Source organism: Erinaceus europaeus, chromosome 12 (assembly GCF_950295315.1).
Source record: "Erinaceus europaeus chromosome 12, mEriEur2.1, whole genome shotgun sequence".
Taxonomy (NCBI): domain Eukaryota; kingdom Metazoa; phylum Chordata; class Mammalia; order Eulipotyphla; family Erinaceidae; genus Erinaceus; species Erinaceus europaeus.
Genome location: NC_080173.1, coordinates 63,076,856 through 63,097,040, shown reverse-complemented (window position 1 = coordinate 63,097,040; position 20,185 = coordinate 63,076,856). Strand labels below are relative to the sequence as shown.

The 20,185-nt window shown below is 45.9% G+C and overlaps 1 protein-coding gene across 7 annotated transcripts in view; it reads right to left on the bottom strand.

Moving 5' to 3' along the window:
• Positions 1–20,185, bottom strand: part of MSI2 (musashi RNA binding protein 2) — a 434,263-nt gene that overhangs the window by 131,518 nt on the left and 282,560 nt on the right. For all 7 annotated transcript variants that reach the window (XR_009553096.1, XM_060203807.1, XM_007526695.3 and 4 more), the window contains exon 7: positions 8,370–8,418. Coding sequence is in view for 6 of the 7 variants with exons in the window: in XM_060203807.1 (XP_060059790.1) it covers positions 8,370–8,418 (49 nt within the window). In the remaining variant the exon portion in view is untranslated. The remainder of the gene's footprint in view (positions 1–8,369; positions 8,419–20,185) is intronic.

Here is a 20,185-nt window from a genome sequence, read left to right as displayed (position 1 = left end):
AAGAGTGACTTATTCAAAGTCACACACTTATGTCACAAGTTCAGATTCAAATGTAGACAGTCTGGCTCTATGCTGTGTGCTCTTATCTACTGTGCAGTTCTGACTCTTTTTTTTTTTTTCCTTTTAACCTGTGTCATGTGTATGCTTTCAGAAATATTTCAGGCAAAAATAAATAAATAAAATAAGAAAGGAAGGAAGGAAGAAAGAAAGATTTTAGTCAAGAATATGAAAGGAAGGGGAAGTTTTATTTTTTTGGTTCCGAAAAAGTCAAACACATTATTTGCCTAAGGAAGTTAAACCCATGATCTTCAAGTGCGGTAGGGAAGAAAGTAAGCCACTTACCACAGACACTTTTACAATAGACTTGTAGAGTCTTACAGAGCAGGCGGGTTGGTTGCCTCCCCAACAAGGCAGACAGGACCCTGAGACCTTCAGAAATTTGCTTGAGATCAGACCCACGGGAAAGCTGGGATCTGAAACCCAAATCTGGCAAATGCACAAAATTAGGCTCTTTCCAGCATACTATGGTGACAAGGAATTATATAGATGGGCTCCTGTGCGTCCTCTGGTCTGCAAGGATAGGCTTTTGGTTTCCCTGTGGCCCTCTGCAGCGCTGTAGTGTTAAAAAAGGAGAGCACCCTGACCCAAGTCACCAAGCTAAAGAGGCTCCTTTCTCTTCAGGCCTCCAGGCTCTGCCCTTGCCCAGATCTTAAAACATGTCATGAGAGGCAGAGCCTGGGCCTCTCTGGGAACCGGGGCAAACAAAAGCTTCATTGTCCCCTTTCTACAAAAACCATTTCTGGGTCAATGAAGTTGCTGACCTCAGGCCTACTCCCTTTCTGCTTCCCTGGGCTAGAGCCAGGAGGGGGGCAGGAAGACCTATTAGCTCACCACCCTTTTTGGTGCCAGAGCTTTTATTCCAAAGGAAAAGAGTTTCAGATTTATACTTCAGCTAAAGAAAACGCTGAGCATCCAGGATGCCAGTGTCTCCCCTGGTGGCACAGGCTCCCTCTGGTGCTAGACATCCGTGCCCCAGCCTCGTTGCTAGGGAGGTGGGGGTTTTGTATGACTTAGGAGTCCACAAAGAAAAGCAGGTGAACAGAAACCAAGCTTCTAGGTTGATTACTATCTCTAGAGACAGCACCAGAATGGGCACTTCCGGAATTTGGTTAGCTGAAGGAAAAGAAAAAGAAGGAAAGAAAGGAAAAAAAAAGGATTGAAGTGCACTCCTTGCTTTGCTGTCAAAAATAAAATTAAGGTCTTAGATCAATGTTGCCAGGGCCGGGGTAGCTACAGGAATCTTTAATGGCCTCCTCTACATGTTTTCAGATTCACATTCCCCTTCAACCCTGCCCTTTTAATTGGTTATTTGCAAGGTCATGTTGCATTCATTTCTTGGGAAGGCTAATGGTGTTAAATAAAATGTGCAGACAGCTCGGGGGGCTGCAGCTTCTTACCAAACCCCCTTCCTTCACTCTTCATGGCTCCAAGCTCCTTCCTCCCAAAAGGCCAAACTTGCATCTGAGATGGGTCAGCTAAGAGGTCAGGCCTGGGAGAGAAGGTGCTGGGGACCAAGCCCAGCACAGGGACCGGGAGCTAGGAGAGTAGCCCTGTCTGTGTGTACACACAAGCATGCATCCTTCCTTACACACCCCCTGCTTTGGAAAGAGCCTGGCTAGATGCAGTGTGGTGAGGTGGCTGTCCATTTATGTTCTGGTGGGACTCGGCAGCCTACTGAAGTCTGTGCAACCTCATGCCTGCATGTAAAAAACTCCAACAAAATCTCTTAAGTATCTCTAAACAGCAGTCAATGCCTACATTATAGCCGTCCCACCCCCCCATCCCCAAACTCTCTCCTGTTTGGGTACATTAGAGGAAACTCTAATGTTTGCACTCCCAGTCCTCCCTGACCACTCTCGGCTAGAGTTCTGGCTAGAGTTTCCTTTGCCTCCAGGGTTATTGCTGGGGCTTGAATGAACCCACTGCTCCTGGAGGCCATTTTTTCCCATTTTGTTGCTCTTGTTGTTACCCTTGTTGTTGTCATCATTATTATTGTTGTCGTCATTATTATTGTTGTCATTGTTGGATAGGACAAAGAGAAATCAAGAGAGGAGGGGAAGACAGAGAGGGGGAGAGAAAGATAGACACCTGAAGACCTGCTTCACCTCTTGTGAGGCGACTCCCCTGCACATGGGGAGCCAGCGGTTCGAACCGGGATCCTTGCACTTTGTGCCATGTGTGCTTAACCCACTGTGTTACCACCCGGCCCACAACTGCTACCTTTTTAAACAACCATCATGCAATGACAGTGGCTCCAGTAAGAGGAGACCATCTAGCCCAACCTAGACCCTCTTCTTGCATTAAGAAGCCCAGCTGTCATGTTTGGCAGCCACACTGCCCCATAGACTACATGAAAAGTTCTGTGCAGTCAAGGCCCTGGGTCTTAGTGTTCACATCTAAGATAGACCAGCAGCTTCCTTGTTCACTGGCTTCCAAGTCCGGCGCAGAATTGGGACCAGCTATTGGTTTCCAGGTTTCCAGTAAGCCCTCCTGACTCATCTCAAGTTGGGATAGAATGCAATAGCTATGTGACACCACCAGCAACAAATACAGGGGGGGAAAGCAGAGACGAGGAATGGGAAACAAAAAAAGCACATGCCACTAGCAGGGGGAACCCAGGCAGCAGCTCTTGCGACAGACCCCTACCGTGGCCACTTGTACTTTGTAGGATGCCACTGCATCACATCAACACAAATGTCACTGTCACCAGCTGTGATGCTATAATGCCTTATCATACTTTCTCCCAGCCACCCCCACCCTTCCAGTGTGGCTTATCTATCCTCTATGTTGAACACACTTCAGCCTTCAGCCACCAAAGTCCTATTTACAGGTGGCAGAGTCCCTACCCTCTCCCCTAAGTGAAGACTGAATTTTAAACTCTCATTGGGAAAAACAGGCAGACACTGTCTTTGCCATCTCATAGTCACAAATGAAGCAGTGCCGGTTCATTTCTAATTCAGTTTGTGCCTTAGTGAAACTCTTTTTTACATGTCCCCCCGCCCCTTTTTGGAAAACAGGCACCAATAAACAAATAATTACAGTGTGGTTCATAATCATCTTGAACGTACATGAAAGAGTCAGTCTGGACTTCAGTGGTTGATTTCAAAAGTGAGTGTCTGGCAGGTAGTCAGAACATTAAGGCCTTTTTTTTTTCTCCTTAGAGAAGCATTATCTTCTACCATAGCTTCAGCGACATCTTCCTGGCACCATGCTAATAAATAAACTGATTATGCAAATCACAGAGACCTTAAACTGCAGCCAACTGCTTTTTGGGGGAGGGGTGTGTTCTGTTAAGCTTCTCAGAGAAGCCAAGTTCAGGACTCTCAACGCCTTGAGATGAACCTGCAGGAAGCTCCCCACTCAGGCCACTGCTTGGCCTCCTTCCTCTGTGCAGAAGGCACATCGCACATCACCCTGGGGCCTGCTGCCGATGGGGCATTTTGAGGTTCACAAAATCAGAGGTGGGTGCAAGGGAGGGCCCCCTAGTGGGGGTCTTTAGCCAGGGACTGTCTTTAGAGCTGTGGTTCCTCTCCAGAGTCATCAGCATTCATATTAATAAGGGACAACTAGCAGTTAGAAGAGGAGTCATCCATCACACTGATCTGTATTTTTCTCTCAGTGTATCCTGTTCCTTTGCCTGCAGCAGTGTTCTGGAGCGATCAGGCCTGCTGGGTAATGGAAGCCACAGGGAGTGAGTAAGAAGGCCCCTCTCCAAGTCTCTCTGCCAGAAGACATTCCCTCTCCAGCTGACCCTTCCCAGGCGCTCAAATAAGCTTCAAAGACACCCCAGCTCATTTTCCACTGGACCCCCAACCACCTGGCTCTCCCCTGATGGGGAAACTTAGAGGGACTCAGCAGGGCAGAGTTCATGAACCCAGAGCCCTGGGGTCAGAGAGGGAGACAGCTGAGCCTCCCCAGGAATGCTACTCCTGGGGGGCTCCCTCCTCTACCAGCAGGGGAGTGTGAGATGGATCTCAGCAACAACATCCCTGCATTCCACTTTCTCCCAGAGCTGAAATGAAGAAGAGTAGAGCAGAACAGGAGCTGAGCCATTCCATCTCCTCCCTCTGCCTCTCACTGCTCCTTTTAGCAACCAAATGGCTAATTAGAAAGGACTTATGTTGTCCCTTCCTTCCCTCTTCCTCCCCTCCAGTACCTTCTTCTCTGGGATCAATACCTAATGTTGACTTTAAGATCTTATCTGCCTTTTGCAAGGATAAAGTAACTTTTCCCCAGTGACTGAACTCCTTGATGGGCAGGGCACTATTTTTTTTCAGACCACCTCTAACAACTTTTGGAGAGCAAGTAAAACAACTTCCCCAAATTGGGACACTATCATTCTCTCTCTTTCCCAAGGCATAAGTAACCTCACTAAAAACTGCTAAGTTAAGTCATAGGCAGGGCCCAGAACTGACAACCCCCTCCCCCAGTAGCTTAATTCCTGTCAGGTTAAGCTATGTAAACTCTAGTGCCTCAGTTTCTCCATCTGGAAATAGAGGTACAGGAGGGAATGTGTGGAGAATAATGAAGAGGTGTTCAAATTCTTAAACCCACCATCTCTCTACCTTTAAACCACTGCCTACCACTGTGCTTCCAAAGCAGCTCAGGGCTTGTGCTTTGGACCAGGCAGGCTGGATTTCCCTCCAAGCTCTGCCTTGACTTAGTGTTTAGTGCCTGATCCTGGACAGCTTCGTCCACCCATGCCTCTCTGTCAAGAGGACAGATCCACCTGCAAGCACTGTGCTAAGCACTTGGCATAAAGCTGCTCAGAAAGTGTGTTCTTTCTACTGAAAGGGTTAACAGTCTCGGGTTAACACAGAAGCATGCAGTTTACTATGTGTATTGAGATGGGGTGCCTGGGCTCCCTCCAGGATCTGGCTAGGAGAAAGCCCCAGGTGTCTGTCACCTGGGAAATTCTCTCAATAGATGCTCAAGGCCATGCCCACTGCCTCTGTGGGCTACATCCAGTGAATGCAGAGGTGCAAAGGCGACCATATACCCAAGTGAGGGCCTCCATCTCCCCTACTCCCCAGGGCAGCTCAGGAAGGCTCTCTCTCTGCAGTGATCCTTGACAGCAGCACTCTCTAGTCCCCTCCTGGAAGGAAACTCTGGAACCTCCTTCCTTTCCAGGGGCCCTAAACGCCACCCTGGTGCACCCCCTCCTGTAGCTGAATAAAATACTAAAGGAGTTCATTCATCCTGACCTCGATTCAAAGAGGAAAAAATAAAAGAAGGACAAATAAAGATCCAGTAGTTATAGTCACACTAGGGAAGGCTGAGGACCATAAATCAGAAAGTTATATTAATTTGAATTTAAGGATGGCCCTTTTGGAGATGTAAACAATAATCAATAGAATTGATTTCGTAGAAAGAAATTCCTCAGAGTCAGTGCCTATTAAACTTGTGCTTTGCAAAGGAATAAATAAAACCAAAGCAATTGTGACCCTGCTGAGGGGGGCTAGGAGAGGGTGGGGGGTGAGTGGGAGCAAAGGAGGGTCCAGAGGTGGGGTCCTAGGTGGGGGGGGGTCCACTGTAGTGGTGGACATGGGTACTAAATATACAGGGCTGCAAACCATTGTTGCTTCCATAAAGAAAAATAAGACAAATAATGGAAAAGTAAACATGCCCCTTTGACAACCAAAAACAAAAGGTAGGACAGGTGGGATAGCTCACCTGTGAGAGCACATGTAACAGTGCGCAAGGACCTGGGTTCAAGCCTCTGCTTCATGAATAGTGAAGCAGTGCTACAGGTAAATGTTTCTCCTTCTTCTCTCAATTTCTGTCCCTATTTAAAAAAGTAAAAGACTCTGAGGTGAGGGGGGGGAGGGTCCAGGTCCTGGAACATGATGGCAGAGGAGAACCTAGTGGGGGGTGTACTGCTATGTGGAAAACTGGGAAATGTTATGCACGTACAAACTATTGTATTTTACTGTCAACTGTAAACTATTAATCCCCCATTAAAGAAAGAAAGAAAAAAGTTAAAGCCAGAAACACACAGTAACTCCTAAATGAAACATATCCTTCTCAGCTCCTATATTTCTCAGGAGACTGAGGCACGTAGAGAGAGGAGGTATGTGCACACAGCCAGCCCTGCAGAAGCTGGCAGGAGCTCTGCCCCCACTCCCAACTCCCCTCAAAAGCAGGGTGGATCCAGGCTACAGTGTGAGGCAGCCCTTCTAGGAGGAAGCCCTCTGCCCCAGGTGGGCTCATGGTGCACTGGCTCCTCTCCTGAGGTGCTGAGGGAGTCGAAACACAGGCTGTGCTTCCAGGTATCCCTGTGCATACGTCACCAAGGGCCAGCCTTGTCCCATGGGACCAACAGGGTCCAGGGACAGGAGACAGACAATGGAGACAAAGGAGTGGAAGACCTACATGGACTGTTGAGGTGGCATACTAAGTGAGGTCTGTGTGGGTCCCAGCAGGGTGACCTGTCTGACTCCCAGAAGGCCCGGCCCTGAGTCCTTTCCTTGGACCAGCCTCTGCCATAGCTCCTGCGGGATACAGCTAGCTTTCAATGTGCCAGGCACTGAGGGTGAGTCCACAACCAGGCTGCCCAGCAAGGCTGAGGTACAAGTTTGAGAAGCACTGAACAGATGCTGCGAGGACAGGAGGGATGAAAACCTTGAGTCTCTTAAGAAAGCTGGAAGCAGTGACAGTCAGAGAGGTGCCCTCAACTTCTGCCACTGCAGCACTTTTCTCCTGATAAGATAATGGAAAACAGGAAGCTGAGGAGGTGAAGGGAAGGTTGGGGCAAGGTGGCTGCAGGAAGATTCTATTTTCTTTCGCTTATTACCTTTTTCCAAATGCACCTTCCATCAAGCCAGGGATATGATGCTACTTCTAAGCTATCCTGTAGGAGGCGCTATTATTTTCCCCAAAGTTACAACAAACATCCAGGGTCTATTATAAAGACCACATTAGATGATGTTGAAGTAGTGCTTGGGAAATCATGGGGGGGGCGGCGGCGGCGGCAGGGAATGCAGATGACTAAAGGATAGTTGTCGTGACTGCCACCCCTGGTGACATCTTCTGCTCCACAGCAATGCAGAGGAGAAAGGTAGCAGCCTGTCTGTAAGCCCTTCTTCTCTCTTTACCCCCCTCTCACTCTTCACCCTCCATCCCCTCTCCATCCCTTCCATACATAGACATGGCTGATGCCCAAGCTTTCCATTTACCCTTTTGAGGATGCTATAGACAGAAGTAGGAGAAGCTGCAGTGCCAGGCACATTTCTTAGCCTCCTCCTTTCCCCAGATGCTCTCCACACCTTCCTGCCTTTCACTCAGCCTGCTCCCAATAGGAGAGACATACAGTCAGTGCTGGGTAACTGCCTCTAATCACAGGTGACAGCAAGAATGTAAACAACACAAGAAACATCTAAATGCAATCCAAGTGGCAAGGAAACATGGCTCACTTTGGCTCCTTTCAACAGCACAGCTTCCTGCCACCCCCTTTTGGGCGTTCTGCTCCTTAACGGCCTGAAACAAGAAGCTTCTGGAGAACAGGAGAATGGAATGCTAGGCCATAACCTTTGACAGTTTTCTTTTGGGGAAGATTTTCTAGATTGACCTATTTTCTGTTTAAAGCATTAATTTTAACAAGTTTTTCTTTTCCTTTCTTTTCTTTTTGTAAAGGGAAGAATGGGTCAGGGAACCATGTAAGAATCCATTCAAAGTCAGTGATTCTCTCCCCAAGGAAAGCACAAACATAAAACTTTCTGTAGGTTCATAGGCCCCAAGTTGAGAGTCATTTTCTAAACTGTGGGCAGGATACCAAGAGCAGAGGAGACAATACAAACAAACACAGAAGCCCCGTAAGCATTTCAGAAGCTCCACAGACCATTTCCAAAGCTGCAATGGTTGCCCTCATAGAATCAACCTACAACAAACCTTTTCTTCTTCTTCCATGTTGCTCTTCAGATTGACAGTCTGCCTTAAACCACCTCCCTCTAATGCAAATTGTTAACAGATTGGGTACTTCTATATTCCACTTGGATCACAAAGTTCTGAGGCTTAGCAAGGAGCATGGGAGGCAGGATTAGAAAAGTATATATCAACCTATGCCAGGGCATGGCTGTGTGATGAAATAATAAGAGCTCCCAAGCCAAAGGGAAATACTTGTTTTTTCATGTCCAGTATCTGAACTCTGAGCCAATATGGGCCTCCATTAGTACAAAACAGATGATCAACTCCATCTGCCTGGAATTCTGGAATATTTACTCCATCTCTAGTCTATGGGCCTGGGGGTAAGAGTCGGGGGGGGGGGGGTGAGGAGAGGATGAAGGGGCAACCTTCTGGCATGGGGGTCTTACCTCTGTGCCTGTTAGTTGTCTTATCAAACATCAGCATTGCATCCTCAACCTGTGAAACAAACACAGAATAGAGTCCACTTGAGAAACCGTAGCAAGCCATATAAAACAGTATATATCTGAACATGGTGGTGGCTTCCATCAGAGAAGTCATAGCTACTCATTTAAAAACTACTTGAAAACATGAAGCAGATAAAAAGAAAAATGTGACTTGTCTTTCCACCGCAGTTTGCATGCAGTAGGTACACCTCTCCTGTTTTTGTTTTGCTTGTCTGAAAAACAAACAGTACCTATCTTATTGGGTTGTCAGAAAAATCATAACATATGTCTGCATAGGAAAACACAGAAATACTGGGGCTGGGTGGTGGTGAACCTGGTTGAGGACACATAATATAATGTACAAGGACCATGGTTCAAGGCCCCAGTCCCCATCTGCAGGAGGGGAGCTCCGAAAGCAGTGCTGGAGGTACATATCTCTTCCTTCTGTCTCTGTCTCCTTCCCCCTCTCAATTTCTCTCTGTCTCTATCCAAAATAAAATTAAAAAAATTAAAAAGAGAAAAAAAACTTGAAAAAAAAACCAGAAAAACATGCCATGACTTTCCCAACAACCTCATAATATAATCTAATTCATATATTTTTGTCATTGCCAGGGTTTTCCAGTAGAAAGAGAGGGAGAAACACCACAGCACCAATGCTTCCCCCGGTATGGTACTGTACCAGGGGGCTTGAACTTGGGCTGTGTGCTTGACAAAGCAGGCACTTCCCCCAGTGAGCTCCATCACTGACTTATAGCATATTGTCTAAGGAGTTCCCCTCACCCCCCTTGAAAAAAATATAACATTGCAAACATTTCCCAGGTTATTACACCTGTCTATGCCCCCCGACCACCACCAATTTGAAAAGAGAAAGAATAAAGTGTGGCTAAAATACTAACATAAAAATTACCTCCATCACCTTTGTAAATAAATATTTCAGTGGTAATAAATGCATTTGTGATGTTCTACTACCATCATTCATCTTATAACTCTTTTTTCATCATAACAATTCCTTGTTTTTCTCTTTTCAGCTCCTGGCAATCATCATTTTTACTTTCTGTTGATTTGCTAAAACCATCAGTAGTATATGATTTGAGTACCGTATGCACTTCAAGTAAATAGAATCACAAAGTATTTGCCTTCTTTATGACTGACTTCCCCCTTGTTTTTAAGGCCAAATAAGGTGCCACAGTATGTATGTATTAACATATCTTGCTTATCCATCCATTCATCCATCAGTGGACACTGTGTTTTCAACTCTTAAGTCATGTGGATGCTGCTGCTGTGAGTATAGGTGTACAGGCACCTATTTAAATCCCTGCTCTTCATACTTTTGGGTAGGACTTCTGGACAATATAATAATTCCATTTTTTTACAGATTCGTCTGTGATGGAACAGGTCTCTCATATGCTCCCCCTTCACTGCTCTAGGCCACCCTCTCCCCCCTCTGTTGCCATCACACCTCCTGGATTGTGTCAGGGATGGTGTCTGGGTTGTGTGCAGGGTGAGGTAGGCATCCCTCCCAGTGAACTTTCTCCCTGGCCCTGATAATTTTATTCTGTAATTTTCTGAGGAATCACCATACTGTTTCCCACAATGGTGTGCTAATTTACAGTCCCACCGATAGTGCAGAGATCCGATTTCTCCACATCCTGGTCAACACTTACTTGTCTTGATTGTAATCACCCTGGCATTTCAACCATTGCATAACATTCCACTGGGTGAAGTTATGGCTTATTTACCTGTCTAATGGATATTTAAACTATTTCCAGTTATAAACAACAAAACTTTGGTTATAAACACCCAAAACAATTTGGTTGTTTTGGGTTCCCCCCCCCCCGACTCATGTTGGAGTTCTTTCCAGTCCCTACTCAAAGTGAGTATATTTGGAGACAGGACCTTTAAAGGGGTGACTAGTACAACCATGTCCTTCTATGGGAAGGAACTCAGACACAGTCAGGTTATGTTCCACAAAACACACCTCTGGGGCAGGTATGTTGGTCCTAACCAATCAAGTCTCTCACCTGGGGAGAAGGCTGGGGGAACAGTCCAGTCTCCTAATTCATTTTGTGCTTGAGAAAGGCAGCAAAAACACAAGCCCACTCAAATGGCTTATGGGTGGACAAAAGTGTTTGCTGGCAGTCTCTGTGCTTGGCGTGAACACAGTGCATGCATACAGTTGTGAAGGACCAAGCAGTTTCATTTCAGCTCCAAGGCATGTAGGGGCCTGAACTAAACCAGCTGAGAAAAGGCACCACAGACGATTCATTCCTCAGTCCTCTAAGATAGCAATCTCTGACAGAGGGGAGGACACTGGGAGAAGCAGTCAAACAAGGTTTAAAATGGTGCCTCCAGACAAATCAAATCTGTGTTTCTAGATACTACTAAATATAACAAGGGAAAAGCAAATACAAGGTAAGAATGGAAGATGGGAAGATGGGGTAGGACGTGGGGGGGGGTGGGGGAGGCACAGGCAAGCCTCAAAGGGTTTGGCCTAGCTTACAGCTCCCTTCTGGAGTCAGGGCCCCTTTCTGTTGCTAGGCAACTGAGCCCACACAGACAGGCTCCCTGGGCCTTTCCTCTCTGGTCCCTATTTCTAAAGTTAGTCACTGGGAAGAAAACGGTCTTGCATTGTGACTGCTCCTTCAGCAGGGGGCTGCCCTGTCCCTTCCAGACACCGGGCTGATGGGAGAGGGTGATGCCAGCTTGGAGACGGGGCATCTTACCAGACCCCTCTGGGCCAGGCAAGCTTGATAAGTTCCCTCAGCACCTGCTGAGGGCATACACAACACGGCCGTCTGCTTCCCAGGCATCACTCACACAAAACCAGCAGAAGATCAACTGGTTTGTTTGTACACAGAGTTGTCACACTTGAGCATATGGTACCACAGACTCAGACCTGGGCTTCAATAAGAATTCCAAAGCCTGGGGTGCGGGTGGGTGGGGGTGAAGCCTGCTGGGTATCACGCAGGTAAATGTGACATCTGTTTCAAAGCCATCTCCATATTTTCTAAGATGTTTGCCAAGTCCTTACTTTGAGCTGAAAATCCCTAATAGTAAGGAAAACAGCCTCCCTTCTGTGGTGGCCATACTTTGGTACTGGAGCTCAGATCCCCTTAGGAAATAAATATTTTGAATTAAAAAAAAAATTTCCACTCCCCTTCCCCACACACATACCAGCCTGCTCCCCCTTCAGCACTGAGTAATTGGCTCTTTTCTTCCTAAGTTTGGATATTTGCTGACATTGCCCTCCCAACATTTGCTCCACCCCTGTGAATAGGAAGGAGGATCTGTGTATGTTTTTTAGGGCATCCATTGTGGTGAAGAAAAGTGTTTTTCCCTCTGCAGTCCAGTTGTACAATGGGACTCACATGGGCCTCCTGAATAGATAAAGTGTCAGGGATAAAGAAAAATTCTATTAACACTTTACAAAATAAAATGTCTAAGAGAAGCTGCGAGAGAAAAAGAGAAAGAAAAAAGAAAAAAAATCAATATGGATAAGTCCCGGTGCTTGGGGGGGGGGTGCTTTTCAGCAATTGCAAAACACTTATTAATTCAGAGAAGCCATCAATGCGATGGAAATCTGGCAGAACAACAAGAGCTGAAACTGGAAGAATTTGAATATACAAAGACTGAATAGAATAAAAAACACGGCCTCACATACGGGCTTGTTTCTCACGGTTCTATGTGAATCAAACAGAAGCAGCTTGTGTGAGTCTCCATCACGGGCAAGTGAGGGGCACCATCAAGGTGACTGGAATTCAGTTCTAGAGCCAGCAGACTGTTAACTGTCTTGTCTGCCTGTCTGTCTAATACATGCACACACACCAGATTACTGGCTATTTCAAACCAACCACCTCAACATGCTGGTCAGGCTTTCTTATTTTTTAGACATAGACACACACACACACACACACACACACACACACACACACACACACACACTGAGAGAGAGAGAGAGAGAGACAGAGAGAAAATTAAGAAACAGCACTGAACCTTCCTTCAATGAGGTAGGGGCTAGGTTTGAACCTGGGTTGTGCAAATGGAAAGCAGTGCACTACCCAATGAGCTATTTCACCAGCCCAGATCAGACTACATTTAGGTTGTTAGGAATACACAAACACTAGAGTGCTGGACACAGCAGCACTTCTCATCTTGGGCCCTTGCTAAATGCCTCATCACTAACATGGATATTATATGCGGATAGTACCCTCACCAACCTCACAGATTTTTTTTGTACCCATAGACCTAGCAGTCTTAGAGGTTCCTAGTGCGAGGGAGGTGGGTGGGGGTGTGTGTGAGGAGTTGGGGGGGGGGGTCGGTGACCAGATGCAATGAGTAGAAAAGAAGAGCCTTGGCCTGTGTCTTGACATGTTATCTAGTCTATTTGGAGGACAGGGACTTATTCTAATCTTGACCCATGGCTTTAATAACTTTAGACTATGAGATAGCTTACCCAGTAGACTGCATGCCTTGCTGGGTATAAGGGCCAGGGCTGGCTCTTTTTTTTTTTAACTTTATTTTATTTGATAGGACAGAGAGAAACTGAGAGGAAAGGGACACACACACACACACACACACACACACACACACACCTGCAGCATTTCTTCACTGTTCATGAAGCTTTTTGCCTACAAGTGGGAACTGGGGCTTGAACCCAGGTTCTTGTGCCTGGTATATGTGCAATTAACCAAGTGTATTACCACCTTGCCTCTGAGGCCTGGGTTCTATCCCCCCACACCAAAGGGGAGTACCATGGATGGTAAAGTTGTCCTGCAGTTTCTCTTCTCTTCCCATCTCTCCTTCTCCTTCTCCTTCTTCTCTCTCTCTCTCTCTCTCACACACACACACACACACACACACACACACACACACACACACACACACACACACAATTGGGCAAGAGCCTGCTCAGCAGTATTGCACATGCTCTAGGCCAGTTCAATTCCCTAGTGTTGCATAAACTATTGTCCCAGCATCCTTGGTAATGTTTCTTTGTGAACAAAAAGTCAGGGCAAAGTAACTTTTAAGTGAGATGGCTGGGGATGTTCTGTCTCCGTCTTTGACACCAGGAAATGTCCTGAACATGGTCCATCACAAGCTTCAGGCCACACTGTGACATCCTCACTGGTGGGCACACATCACCCCCGAGGGTCTGTAGTGGGGAGCAACACTGGTAGTCTCTGAGGCCCACTGGCAATGGGCCAGGGCTCCTCAAACTTCATCCACATCAGAACTACCTGATGGGCTTGCTAAATCACAGATCTTCTCCCCCTGTCCCCAGTAACCAATTCAGTAGCTTTTGTAAAAAATCTTTTTGTAAAAAGATTCTGGGGGGTAGCAAATAGCTCACTTGGATAGAGTGCTGCTTGGCTGTGTGTGCAACCCAGGTTTGAGCCTGATTCCCACTACACTGAAGGAAGCTTTGGTCCTGTGCTCTCTCCCTCAACGTACTCTCTCTGAAAAAGGAAGCCCTGAGCAGTAAAGCCCTAGAGATCACAACAAAGATAGATTCTGGGTAGTATGAAAGTAACTGTTGGCCATTTTCTATGTGTAACTCTAAAGGATGAGAAATAAGAAAAATGTACCTGTTTCTCTTGGATGTTCATATTTTAAGTCTCTGAAAATGACTACAGTTGAGCCCATGATGGAAAAAAGGTGATATGAAAAGGGCCTTCTAAGTGGTGACCAAGTTGTTTTTGCACCCAATTCAACATACACATGGACTTTTTTTTTTTTAAAGATTTTATTTATTTATTAATGAGAAAGATAGGAAGAGAGAGAGAAAGACCCAGACATCACTCTGGTACATGTGCTGCTGGGGATTGAACTCAGGCCCTCATGCTTGAGAGTCTAGTTCCTTAGCCACTAGACCACCTCACAGACCACACACATGGATTCTTACCAGGATATTAACTAACAGACAAACTGCAGCGCTGATGTCTACACCACTCAGCTGACTCCATCTTGGCTAGAAAAATCCAATGTTAACTTTGTTAGGTATTCACTATTTTCAAAACACCAGCCTAAGTACAAGTAAGACATACATTAAGTGGGTTTATAGGAGACTGGTTGTGTTAATGGTGCCACACTGTTAACCTACAATTTTGTAGTTCTTCTCCTAAAAGAGGGGGAATCTATATCCCCATTCTGTGTATCTGAACTTGATTTGTTCTAGTCAATGTAATAAGGAAGGGAGAATGGGTATGTTTGTTTGGGGTCTGTGTGGTTCTGTTTGTTCTCTCTTCCACCTCTGCCACCAGCATGAGAAGGGCATGTCCAAGCTAGTTTGCTGGAGGATGGAGAGTCAGCCAAGTCTCCTCAGATGCCCCAGCTGAGGCCAGCCTAGAAGGATGACGGCTAATCAGCCCCGAAACAAGCAAGTGAATCCAGCTAAGATCAGCAGAACCAATCCCAGCTGGCTTTGGATGCATGAAATAAACATCATTTGCATTAAAGTTTTGTGGTTGTTACGTAGCATTGTTGCAGTAACAGGTAACTACTACATAGTCCCTGCTATTGAAAATTATTGTTATTATTATTTTGCCTCCAAGGTTATTGCTGGGGCTCAGTGCCTACGTTACAAATACATTGCTCTTGGCGGCCATCTTTTTTTCCACTGTTGTTTTTGCTGTTATTGTTATTGCTGTTCCTATTGTTGTTGGGTAGGACAGAGAGAAATCGAGAGAGGAGGGGAAGACAGAGAGGAGAAGAGAATGACAGACACCTTGCAGATCTGCTTCACCGCTTGTGAAGCAATTCCCCTGCAGTTGGAGAACCAGGGGCTTGAACTGGGATCCTTGAGCCAGTCCTTGCATTTCACACTATGTGTGCTTAACCCAGTGCGCTACTGCCCAGCCCCCCGAAAATATTTTTTTTTTTAAATTGATTACAAAAATAGATAGGCCCCAATAATACTAGAGACTGAATAAAGACAAGAGAAGGAACAGAAGAAGGTGAAGTGTGGAAAGCAGGAAAAGAGTACTGACCTACTAGTTCTTCTTCTTCTAGCATTTGCCCTTCTTCTGTAGCCAGTCAACAGCAAAACTGGCAGGAGCTGCTTGTTGCTGACTTTGAAAGTGACTGGGATCCATGTGGACTCAGTCAGCTAGGAAGGATCATCAGTTTCCCCAATGAATGGGTACTCACGGGATGCACCACGAGAAGGTCGATCCAATGCAACCAGTTATTATACTCCAAACAGAACATCTCAATTAGGGTGCAAAGGGACCTGTTCTATATCTCACCCCAGCAGCAAGGTTGGAGACAGAGATCCTAGAAGAGCCAAGAAGAGTTGGCAACCTGTTCTTCACTAAATGAGCACCATGAAAATCAGCCATAATTAGCACTCCAGTCAGTGGGTGATCCCTCTCTAATCCTAATTCATTTAATGAATGAGTGAAATCTCTTTATACTGAGTCAAGAGACTCAAGAGAAGCCAGGGATTCTTGCTGGCTGATTTTAGAACTAGTCAACTGGGTCTGAACACATTCAGAGGTTAGGCTTAATGAAGGGGTACTGTTCGTGGTTCGCTAAAGAGGAAACATTTCAAGTTGCAAAGCAAAGAAACTCCTATAGAGAGATGTCAAGAATTCCTGCTTGTCAAACAGGTTGGTCTCCTGCATCTCCCCCCCACCCTGGTTTCTACTGATTCAACCTACAGTGTCTACTTTGCAAGTAGACTGCAGGTGAGTGAAGCCAAAGTGATTTGGGGGTGCAATAACTTACTCTTAGAGACAGTGAAAGGGAAGAGAGGGACTGGTAACAACTCAGTGCTAGAAGGAAGACAAATGTGGTAGGTGGTGTCACAAAGCAGGGACAGGATCTGGGTTCTAATTCCAGCTTCACTGGAATCTCACAGAGTGAAGAGGACACGACACCTCTCTTCTCTGTTGTTAAGAGTCTCCTCTGTGAAAGGAAGAAACTGTAAGCTCCATCCGTAAACATTTCCTGCCTAGAATGGTAAGATGGACCGCAGGGCCTGCTGGGACAACATCTGGGAGTATCAAATTCTCCACAGATCCTTTGCAGACTGTTCTAAACCAATATTCATAGCTTTGCTGTGACCATCGCACTCTGAGAAATTTCCTACTCCTCTTGGAACATGAACACACACACACACACACACACACATACACACATACACACACACACACACACACACACACACACACACACACACACACACACCCCAAGAACAAAGCAAGAAATAGCACTTCAAATGATCCTTAAATTATCTGGTCAAACATGAGGAGGGAAAGAAAAAGGATAAGAAGAAACTGAGCTCTTCAAACTCCCCCAGAACAAATGCCCTGGAATCTCTCTCTTCCTGCTCCCACTCAAGTGCTGCAAGCGTTAGCTTAAACAAACGCCTGCAAATGCAATACCATGATACTATAGTGCGTAGGGTTTAATAGGCCTTATTATGCTCTATAAATTCAAGCACTAAAATCACAAGAATGGAGATTTGTACAGTGGCAGGACAGCCTAGAAAGGCTGATTCTATATGGCAGATAGAGGTCGCCCTGTCCCAGCACTCTTCAAGACACAGGATGGCACTGCTCCCTTTTTCTCTCCAAGACTGAAACAAAATCTGCTTATGCTATAAAGTCCAGTAATGGTGTCTACTTCTTGGTAGGTTCTGGTCTTGCAAAGGGTGAGATCCAACTGTAACCATCACCCCAGAAAAGGGGGGAAAGGAGCAGGCTGGGAAAATAAATCTCATTTGTTTACACTGAAATCCAGATTAGGAGTTTTCAGTCTTGACTGTTCACTGGAATCATCTGAAGAACTTAAAAGAAAAAAATTCCTCCCAAGGCAACACCTGGACCTGCTAAATCACACTCCAGAGAGGGATGTCCAGAGAAGGAGCATTTTTTTTTAATTTTTTTTTTTCCTCCAGGGTTATTGCTGGGCTCGGTGCCTGCACCATGAATCCACCGCTCCTGGAGGCCATTTTGACCCTTTTTGTTGCCCTAGTTGTTGCAGCCTCGTTGCGGTTATTATTGCCATTGTTGACGTTGATTTGCTGTTGGATAGGACAGAGAGAAATGGAGAGAGGAGGGGAAGACAGAGAGAGAGGGGAGAGAAAGATAGACACCTGCAGACCTGCTTCACCGCCCGTGAAGCGACTCCCCTGCAGGTGGGGAGCCGGGGGCTCGAACCGGGATCCTTACGCCGGTCCCTGAGCTTTGCACCACGTGTGCTTAACCCACTGCGCCACCGCCCGACTCCCAGAAGGAGCATTTTAAGCTCCCTAGTGACACCAAGTTTCAGTCAAGGCTGAGACACTTGTTCTAAATGGTTCCAGAGAGTCCAGTTGAACCTTAATCATAATGCATGTTGTGGAAATGGGAACTAAATGCAATAGGCTTTTGGCAGCCTTTAGATTGACTGTTTATTTTATTTTATTTTATTTTAATTTATTTCTTTATTGGGGAATTTTTTTTTTTACATTCAACAGTAAATACAATAGTTTGTACATGCATAACATTCCCCAGATTCCCATATAACAATACAACCCCCACTAGGTCCTCTGAGATGGACTGTTTAAATCCTGCTGGAAGACAGGATGCATATGCTACTTTGATAGGACTCTCTCCACCTTTTCTTTCTCCCTTCCGCTTCATCTTCTTTCCTTTCTTTTTTCCCCCTCCCTCTTTCTCTTTCTTTACCAGATCACTGCCCAGCTCTAGCTTGTATGTATGTGTATGTGGGATGTTGAACCCAGGACCCCAGAACTTCAGGCATGAAAGTGTTTTTTAATAACCCTGCCCTCACCACCTTTTCTGGATCTTAGGAGAACAGACTGAAATGGTGCCCTGGAAATAGCTCAGATGGGCCAAAATCTTTGAAAGAAAATTCAGCACAGGTCAAGAGATAGCTCACTCAGTAGAGAGCACTCTTTACCCTGCTCAAAGAGCTGGATTTGAGCCCTGGTACCTCGTGGAAGCACCATGTGTAGCACCAGGGGAAGCTCTAAGGAGAGTGGAGCAGTGTCTCTCTTTCTACCTCGCTGCACCCCCCAACAGAAAGACAACAACAACAACAAAATCTGGTCCTCACACCAATTCCAGGAGATGGATTATTGAAATCTTCGGTTTTCCCACTGGAAATAGCAGTGGGCTGAGCCTAGGACTCAGCCACTGAATTAGAAAGTACAAGTTTCAGGTGCCACCCCTGCCCACCTGGCCACTCACCTCTGCGCAGTTACTGCTGGAGGGCTGGACAATGAAGGCGCTCAGCTCCCTCCCCAGTGGCTGTTGCTAGGCATGCTGCCCCTCACTCACAGAGAAGGGTCCAAATCTTTCTATGGCTCAAATGTTTTCTTTCCACTAGTAAGACTCCTCTCTACTGATGGAATTTCCCCCCTACATTTAGTTTTTGCTGCTGCTGATATTATGGAATACCCCCCCCACACACACACATTTGACTTTAAAAAAAAATTCCAGCAGTGTTCATTGAATACCAGTTATACATTTAACAAGTGGACAACTTGCTCATGGGAATTCAAGAGTGACTATTTTGCCTATTAACAGCAAAGACCTAAAGGCTCAGAAATTATGAATCTACAAGGACATATCAGATTTGAAGTTGTAAAACGCCTACCTTCTTGAAATAAAGGTTCTTGTAGCAGCTACTATTTACTGGCACTTAATAGGCAATTTGCAGAGCTGACTTATCTATGGCAGGAACTCTGAGGTAGATATTATCATACCCATTCGAGAGGAAAGGAAACTGTGGCTCATTTCGAAGTAGTGGTGAAGCCGGGATTTAAAAACAGATGAGCCGCTTCGTCTTTCTAGCTTCCTAAGTTGTGTTCTATTCTTTTGAATCCATAGCTCTTAATGAATGAGCCAACAAAGTTTCCTGAATGAACCATGAAACACAGCCTTAAAAAAGAAAGAAAGAAAGAAAGAAAGAAAGAAAGAAAGAAAGAAAGAAAGAAAGAAAGAAAGAGAGAGAGAAACCCTGCCTTGAAACTATACCTAGGGGTCATGCAGTGGCACATCTGGTTGAGCACACACATTACCATACACAAGGACCTGGGTTCAAGCCTTTGCTCCCCACCTGCAGGGGGTACACTTCATGAATGGTGAAACAGCCCTAGGTGTCTCTCTTTCTTTCTCCCTCTCTATCTCTCCCACCCCTCTCAATTTCCCTCTGACCTCTCAAATAAAATAGAGGATTGGGGGGGGGGAGGGAGGGAGAAAAAAATGGATGCTGAGAAAGGTGGATTCATAGTGGTGGCACCAAGCCCCAGTGATAACTCTGGTGGCAATGAAAAGCAAAATAGAACAAAACAACAACAACAAAAACCCTCTACATAAAAGCCAGAGGTGATGGGGCAGCAGTATATTGTCTCTGGGGTAGGGGGACGGTTGGAGAGGAAAAGGAAACAGGAGGATGAGGGATGCTTTCCTTTTGGATGGTGGAATCTGGAGATCACTTTGCTTTCAGTGGCCCCAGAGCACGCTGGAAGGTAGGCAGGAAGTGCAAAGGGGTCACAGAACTCAGCTCAGGGTTCAGCCTGCTGAGTGCTTGCTGTGTATGTGGCTAAGGCTGCTGAGGGTCCCCCTGATCTTCCTAGAGTTGTCAGAGGCATAAGTGAGAGCCTGATTCACAGAATACACTCATAGCAACAGATGCTGGATGCTGTCATATGTCACTGTCCACCCCTGGAAGTCCACTCTTGCAGCCAGCCAAGAATGCACATACATGTGAATGTGTGTACTTGTACACACACACACACACACACACACACACACACACATGAAATCACA